Source organism: Ptychodera flava, chromosome 3 (genome assembly GCF_041260155.1).
Source record: "Ptychodera flava strain L36383 chromosome 3, AS_Pfla_20210202, whole genome shotgun sequence".
Taxonomy (NCBI): domain Eukaryota; kingdom Metazoa; phylum Hemichordata; class Enteropneusta; family Ptychoderidae; genus Ptychodera; species Ptychodera flava.
The window spans coordinates 7033918-7042992 of record NC_091930.1 but is presented as its reverse complement, the minus strand read 5'-3'; the positions used below and the strand labels follow the sequence as shown (position 1 = coordinate 7042992).

Genomic DNA, 9075 nt, shown 5'->3' with positions numbered 1-9075 from the left:
GAAGTCCTCATCCAAAGTGATGAACAATCTGATGAATATGGATTTGTGAAAGTGGACGTATGCTTGTTTGGCTTGACTCTGCAGATAACCAGCAGAGCTTCAGTTTGGTAAATAAACCACTTGCAGTACCTTGAATTCATACAAACTTGTACTGAACGTGAAAAAATCGATTATGATTGAGTGCACTTGCAAAATTTAGCTTTAATTTCCAAATCCATCAAAAAATATAATACAGAGATGAATAAACTATATTCATAACAATCCAACCTCTTTAATTAAATTTTCTCTTGCAAATAGTGGAAAAACGTATTTATAAACCATTTCAAGTTATTCTCAAAAAACATGGATAGAAAATGTGAACATGACTGTACACTGAAAGGTGAACCAAATTAAACCTGTGCTCTGCTTGAATTCTGTAAATGTTGAGATGATTGGCGTGTCGCATCTCTTGGACGACGACAGGCATTGCTCTGCACACAAAAAATAACAATCTAGGAAATATTGCCAGTCAGGTATTTTTCACAGTATTCCACAGTGATAAGGTCAAGCCATAGAAGGTAAACAATATTGCTGCTTGTACTTATTTCAAAATGTGACATTATATTTTCAGATTACTTTTTGGGTCACTTAGCCATTCTCATGGTTTAATAGTCCTTAGCTATTCCATAACGCTTAACACTGGATTTATTTGACTAACAGAATGTATAGATCTGCTTGCGGTATCGTACTTTCAAAATCCCACAATCTATTTTTGAATCTACTTTTATATCATACAAAAAAATGAGAATATTTATTTCATACTTTGAAAAGAACTAAGATTTTACTATATACCTATTCACAAATCATGCACTATTGTTTTGTTCAAAATAAAATCCTAGTTAATGAATTTTTTAGTGTTGTATGACATATTGCTACTTCTTTAATAACTACCCTGTCTGATGAACTGTCATATCTATGTCAGCTCCCTACCGTTACTGAAATATTATTTGCAGTCTGTCGTTCCTGTTCTTTCTTGATGATTTCTCCCTGCAGCTGAGAGATTGTCTTCATCAAATTGTCCTTCTTCATGGTCAAGTTGGTCAGCTGTGCGTTCAGCGAGTCGGTCTGCACCTCGGGCGTGGTCTCCGCTCGGGAGATGCCCTCGCTCACTGATTGGATGTCGGACAGCACTTTGGCCACCTGGGTGTTTAGGTTGTCCAGTTGAGACTCCATCTGGTTGATCTGCATGGTGAGTAGTTCCTTGGGGCTCTTCAGCCCTGAGGATCTTTTCTTGACAGGTGGTCTGTAACAAAGCCACAGAATGAATGAATCACGGGTCATTTATCGCCGTAAGAAAATACACCATGCATACATTAAGCAAATATAATGGATATTATTAGACCAGTTTATTAAGTCAAAGCTGTTTACGGTTGCAGGTTTGTTACTAAATACACAAAGTTTGTTACTATACATAGCAAATTTCGTAAGTGTTACATGTGTCGCTGTTGCTGGAGCTTGTGGCCTGAGCTGTTGATAATTCTTTTCTGGTGTTCATCGATACACTTGATGTCAGCTGTGAATTTATTCTTGTTGTTATTGCACGTGTAGTTTCAAAAACATCTTCCAAATTTTCTGACAAATATTTCTTTTTGCTTACTGATGAGAGAACAATGCAGTCATTTGCTAACAGCCCTAATTGCTCACCTCTTTGTTGGCCCTTCCTTTGGTTGTTCGCCTTTCAATTCACCGATTCGCCCTGCGACATAGTCACCTGACATCTTAGCGCCACCATGATTGGCCAGGAACTCCCTCAGCCTGGCATTGGTTGTCTGCTGCTGGAAGTCTGCAGTACGTTCACTGATGTTCTGTGATGGAAATTGAACAAATAAATATGCAATGAGAACTTGATGAACAGGAATATTATCAACTATGATCCCATAACAGCAAACTTGCATCTGTCCCTTTATTGCATGTAGCAAGTACAGGTAAAGGCAAGCATGCATGGTCAACTGTCCTTGTGAAGTATACGGAGTACATTAGCCATGGCATGGTGCCGTATTTGAAAGGGCCAGAGGCTGTAAGTTTAGATCATTTTTTTCACTATTTTTGTTTTGTATGTCAATTGCAAGTTCTTGTTCCAACTCCCAAGGCATGTTAAAACACAAACTATTTAGCTTTTGAACACAGACTGCAAGTACTTTTGTCGTTTGAATTCTTCTCCAAATCAGAATTCACTTGTCAATGATAGCAATGCAATCTACACATGTACAAGCTGAATTGACAAGCTGAATACTGTTAATCTCAAATGCTTTTGAGATAGGAACACGAAATTGTACTTGACATTAAAAACATGAATGTTGGAAAAAATCTCATTGAAAGATACTGTAATGGCTCTTTAAAAGAAAGCTTGGGCCATTATATCAAAGAATAGGTTTAAAGGACTTAATGGTAACCCTTGGACAGGAATGGATACATTTGGAACTTTTTGCTGAAAAAAATGTATGATTTCGTAAACATCTCCACATCACCTAGCAGAGGAAAGGACATATCATTTCAAGAGCACTACCACTAAGATTACTTACTGAGGAGCCAAATTCTCCCTGTGAAGGTACTTGGACCTTGACATTGACCAACTCTCCAACCACGTTGGCCTTGTCGTCGGACGACTTGGTGTGCCTGAATGCCGTCTCCAGGGCAGTCTTGCTCGAGGTCAAAGGTAAACCAGTCAGGTGACTGGCGGCAGGAGTTGTGCGTGACCTTGAGAAGAACATATCCTGGCACACGATGTTCATCAACTGTAGCAAGAAAACAAAATCGACAATTGTTGAAACGAACATTCATGTTTACATCACTACATAGTTGTAATGTTAGTGACGCCAAATTTTGTTTACAATACAGAGAAGAAACATCTTTTTCAAAGAAATAAGAAATTTTCTGCTCAAAGTGATGGAGAAATGCTAATGTAGCCCAAGCTACATCATAGGAACAAATTTGAAAATGTTCTAAAGGCTCAAAATATTGATGGAAAGTTGATCGGCACAGATCATTGACAAGTCAGAATGATTTGATGGATGAATTACGGTGTCAATAACTTTAGAAGGAAGTGTTGTTTTGAAAGTGACACTGTGAAACAACAGCATCATTTTTAGATGAGCAGAATGAAATTGTGCACCACATGCCTAAATGTTGTGCCTCTATATTCTTCTCCCCAAGGGTTAACACAGAGTTGGCTGCCATTTTGAATTTCAAATATCGGTAAATGTTAGTTAATTGGTTTAACTAGTAGCCAAACTTTGTATGCTGATACCTGATTTTTCTTCTTGAAAATTTCATTAATCAAAGTTAAAGCAAAAATTGAAGGCTTTCAACTTTTGAGGTGCATACCACCATAATCCCCTATCAAATTGAAATTTGAGGGGGGAGGGGGTCAAATTGTCCTAAACATACCTTGAAGAATTCTCTGAGGAAAAGTGGGTTTCTATCATCTGTCAGATCACCGACTTTAATGTGCGCGATGCAGTGGAGGACTACCATGATAAACTCGCCGACAGACTCCAGCCTCTCTTGCCTGACGAACAGGATGTTCTGGGCGTGCTGATAGAAGAAAGAGTTCCTGAACATGTTCCTGTCGTAGTTGTTTGGAGGGAGATTGGACGCCAGCAAAAGCGTGACTTCAGGGGTCCTCACGAGGTGTCGCAGCATGCGTAGAAGGAAGACGCCGAAGCGGTAGATGACAAACTGGCTTGGCGTGATGCCGTTGATGTCAAGTGGTGTCAACTCTCCGTGGCACATCCATTGCGCATCCTTGATGTCAAGGAATGGGTCATTTATGGAACCTGGGCAATGAAACAACATAAACATATTTTGTTCACTTGTTCATTACACATGCGTCATTGTGTTACATTCTTTATTCAACAAGGTATGATCTGAAAATCGTTGCGTGTTTCAGTAAATGCTGAAGCAATTTGTCAATTGGCAGATTTCTCATACACTATTGCGGAGAGTTTGTAACTTCATTAATACTATTATGATCAATGTAACGAGCAACATTCATCATGTAAATCTTCAATGGAAAATGTCACTACATATACAAATTAGTAATTAGCTGAAATGAAAACGCTAAACTGCCTTCCATTGCTGTCATATCATTGTATCACCACTTCATGTACAACACGCTGATAATGCAATCCTCAGTAGGGTTAACTAATTAAGTTGAACTTTGAGCTTTGCAGTCTGTGAATAGGTGTTGATTGAAGTACTGGATTTTACAAAACGATACAATGTATATCTTTAGATAGACTAATGATGCTGTTATCATGAGGATGAAAATGTGACCAAAAGGTGTAGTCTTGTACAAAGTAGCACAGTGTTGCCATTCCCTTTAGGCATTTAGGACTACACTGGAAACATCACACTGGCCATTGGAAATCCAACATGTGTTATAAACCAGTACCTTTTTTGTCAGCAACCATTGAATGAAAAGAAATGGAAAAGGCTTGACCAATTGGTCAGTAGTTGAACATTTTGTCTACAGTGGTCCTCAAAGTGAAAATCTTCCATCTTTTGATTCACAGACACTATTAAACAGGAACTTCCCCTATAAAAGCCGGATTATCGTAAATCTATGCAAAAATTAAAAAAAAGCCACGCTACTGGTTGGACGTGCCGTGTTTGGTCCCAGGATCCCATAATTTTGCCATGTTTCAAGGCGTTCATTGTCATTGAATCTTGCGTATGATGTCTGTGAATATATAGCAACTAAATTTGAGTCAAAAATGAAAAGAAAAAATGTTCCGTTTTTTGTCGGAGACCGCATATATGTTTCAAAAGGTGTTCCTTGTATGACCATTTGACCCTCATTTGCATATGTCCCAAAAGTGCCCATCATGATTATTTAAATTTATCATACGGTCAAAGCGATGGTATGAGAATTCAAAAACTCCCGCCCAGTGTATGCAAATGGCTCCGTCACCAGTAATCCCCCTACTGTACACCCATGGTCATGTAATTTACCGTTTAACAACTGATCTGTCCCCAGAGACTATTATCAGATTCAAGTCCATACAATTCAATATTTATCTCATGACTAGATGAGTAAATTGGTAGTCAAAAGAAAACTCATTGGTCAAATTACTTAGCCTGGTTGTCTGTTTTCATTCAATGAAACTAGCATGCATGACTTAATGACATCTGGTGGGACTCTCATTTGGGCACAAAACAGATGGAATCAGACAACGATCCAGTGTTTTCACTCATTTATCTAGCACACCACACCAACTGAGGTAGATGAACATTCATTCTCATATGACAATGTTTGAGTTGCTATTGTTTGATTGGCAGGACTGAAGAATGGTGGGACCGAACTGAACAATTTAAAAATCAATGCATTTCTAGGGTGTCTTATTCAGAAGACTAAACGATGTTTGTACATAAACATTAGTTCAGTCTTTTCAGATTCACTTTTGGATTTGCATATGCTAATAGTATTCACTCATCTACTTTGCATGCGGATTTGTCGTGCTTTACAAATAAGCATTAGAACATCTCCTTAAAAACCTTACAGAGACATGTGATCCTATGGCTCCACATCCAGAAAGTTTCAGATATGCTGATAGATTCGCATACACTAACAGTATTCATTCCCACATTTGCATAAATGAATACTAATTTCTTGCATTTCAAGCGTTTCCAACACCTCTGTATGATACCTACCATAGACGCCTGATCCTATGGCTCCATCTCCAGCGTTCCTCTTCAGCATTTCTTCCATCTCCACCAGTTGCTGATAGAGGGGCGAATTCATCAGCGTGGTCATCCAGTCATCGCTGACGCCCCTTGGAACACCGCCCTCAAGACCATCTTTGCTCTCATCCTTCTTGTTCCAGAGTGCTGGATCATCGGGACGCAGGGAGTCATTGTTTGATCTGTTCAGGTCAGCAGCACCTGAAAGATGGCGGGGATACAGGCAATTTATCAATAAAGCTGTGACTTTAATACACACAATTAAAGCTCCATAAGCTGTATCTTTTGGCTATTCTTTCAGATCTTTTGTTTTGTGGTTTCCCTGCACTTTCTGCATTGAATCCCTAAACTGTAATTTAATGCCAAGTATTTAGCATATCAACACAACCTATATGAGTATAATCTACATTGTTATTGTTGAAAATTGTATTGATGTCCGAAATAGAATTCATTTGTAAAATTAACAATGATCACTACACACATACAAGCTGTGTTGACAACAACAATACTCGAAATATCAGCATGACAAACAGATTAGGGTCAGACACAGTAGTAGATATATAGAAGCAGAATACTAAAAAACTTGCCACAAGTTACAGCTTATGTCCCTTTAAACTTGTCTTTGTTGTCAACCTTTTCAACCCCTTTTGTCACCATGGTTTAGTCCAAACCCATTGCTATCAATGGTGAATATTGACAAGTTTAGAGGGAACAGGTGTACCCAGGTAATAGTTGTGATTTTCAAGCAATCTACTGACATGTTACATGATCGCGATAGTCTACAGTGCCAAACATTTCTGTCTTTGTGTGACTAGTATATCTGGATTTAACAGAAGATGAATCTAACAGGCTATGCGATAAATAACTTTATATTTGCTTAGTTTTTGGCAGAACACTACGATTTTCCATTTCAGTATAATTTACTGCCATTACAAAGTGCCATACCAAAATGCGGCAACATACAACCGCATTTAACCCTTTCACCCCCAGTTCCCTGTATACAGGTCCAACTTTACCATAGAAAACAATGGATTTGGGACAAACCATGGTGGTGAAAGGGTTAAGTTTACTCTTTTTCATTCTTGATTCCAAAAAAGAATGGTTCATAAAATTTCCTTCCAAAAGGTAAGAGCAAAGAATGGCCTTTTAGTTTTTGAGGCTAGTACTACCTCAATGCTGAATAGTGGTCGATGAGGATGTGGATGGTGGCCTTAAGCTGGCAAAACAATACTGGCTACAGGCAAGGTCTTAGAAGAAAGGCAGCCATAATGTCAAATACTGAACTGTATGATGTTTATACGTACAAAAAATAATCTAAATCCCTGGTCAGTCACTCTGTGGAATAGCTGTTTTATTACTTCATGGCAGACAAGAGGTTATATATATATAATAACTAATAATTGCATCCGATATTAGTCATGAAAACATGGAGTGTCTACAATGAAGAGTGATTTCTGTCCCCCTGGGTTGGAATCACCAATAACACTATATTGCCCCAGTACAGGCAGAAAACGGATGTAAATTGGACGTGGGATGTAGGTACAAACAATTATGGAAAATGACTCTTCTACATTCAGGATATTATAATACTAGTTTCTGTTCCATGGTTACTCATGGTTAATTGTAAGCAGCAACAGACATCCTACCACACACGAACTGTTCAAACATGTACTTATAGGAGAAATATTAAGGTAGTACACACTCATACTTTGTTAAATATTGAAATTTCCTTTTTTCCTTAGAGTTAACACAGAGATGGTGGCCATTTTGACTTTCAAACATTGGTAAATTTAAGGTAACTTGTTTCTCTGGGACCAAAATTTTCAAAGATGATCTCTGATTTTTATTCTTGATTTTGCAAGAGAATGATTTAGATGTTCCTGAAGGATAAGGTCAGCAACAGTGAAGCCTTTCCCTTCCTAGATGCATACTTCTTTAGAGACTTTGCTTACTTTTAGCTTGAATGATGTTCAACTGATCAAGTTCTTGTCTGGAGGAGACCTCGTCAGCATTGCTGTGCGCCTGTTCTATCTTGGCAAGTTCTGCCCGCTGTTTCTTGTTGCGTCTGGCTCTGAGTTTCCTCATCGTTTCTGCATTCTGTTTGGCTTGCTCCTTCCTCTGGGCCTCGTCCCAAGCCTTCATGGCAGCCTCGTGGTCAGCCAGTATTTTCTGTGAGTGGGAATGTTATAGAAGTTTATAAATGGAAGTATTGATGACATCACAACCCTTTATCTTGCAATTCTTGCAAAGAGAGAAACTGGCATATTTTCAGCTATTGATTCCAGTTGATAAACTAAGTTTTATGTGTCATCGTTGACAACAATTTCCATACACTCATTGCAACGTAAATAAACTGGCTTTCAAACACTTTTCCTGAAATTTTCAAGTTCAAAGTACTATTTTCAAACTATAGTTATTACACTGTATCATTTTTATACATCAGTTTTAGATATCAAGAATGACCAACTCATAATTTTCTAAAAGTCATGAGCCTCGAAAATTTCCTTGTCATTTTGGAACTAAGTTTCATTTTCTGGCACATTTCAAAGACTTAATGCTTTAGAAATTCTAGGACTCAGTGTCAATACTTAAAATGTCACTTTTGTAGAGACAACTTCCTGTGACACAGTGCTATAAGCAGCATGTGAACAGCTTACGGTGTAAAAATCAGCATTATTATTACAGTAGTTACGACTTTTGACCAGTAAACCAAGGCTGAAATTACAACCCAGTGCAGATATTGTCTCGTCAGTGCAAGAACGTCGTAAGTGATATTTTGTCAAAAATCACTCTGACTTCTTCTGAAACTGATCCAAAATACTTTGTGACACTGACTTAAACGGGAAGTTACAGGACTGTGGGTGCACAATTGAGGGATTACTGATGGTGCAGCCATTTGCATACACTGGGCGGGAGTTTTTAAATTCTCACAGCATCGCTTTGACCTATATGATAAATTCGAATAATCATGATGGGCACTTTCATGACATATGCAAAGAGGGGTCAAATGGTCATACAGGGAACACATTTTGAAACATAATGCGTTCTCTAACAAAAAGCAGAACATTTTTCCAGTTTATTTTCAACTCAAGTTTCGTCGCTATATATTCACAGATATCATATGCAAGATTCATTGACAATGAACACCTGAAATATGGCAAAATTATGTGACTCTGGGACCAAAGTTCGTACATCCGATCATTAGCGTGGCTTTTTTACATGTGCACACATTTACGATAATTCGGCTTTTATAGGGGAAGTTCCTGTTTAAATTCAAATGAAGTAAATTCATTGTGTAGAACAATTATTCAGTATTTATTAGAACACATTTAGCATTCAGATTTTAGTTTCCAG

At 38.1% G+C, this 9075-nt stretch overlaps 1 protein-coding gene across 1 annotated transcript; it reads right to left on the bottom strand.

Moving 5' to 3' along the window:
- Positions 1 to 494: 494 nt before the first annotated feature.
- On the bottom strand, positions 495 to 7905 carry LOC139129474 (uncharacterized). The gene is made up of 6 exons (XM_070695108.1): positions 7674 to 7905; positions 5692 to 5922; positions 3427 to 3815; positions 2562 to 2774; positions 1684 to 1844; positions 495 to 1282 (listed from the first exon to the last, which is right to left on the bottom strand). Exons 1-6 carry the CDS (start codon positions 7861 to 7863, stop codon positions 958 to 960), a joined length of 1509 nt encoding a protein of 502 aa, XP_070551209.1. The 5' UTR covers positions 7864 to 7905; the 3' UTR covers positions 495 to 957.
- Positions 7906 to 9075: the final 1170 nt, after the last annotated feature.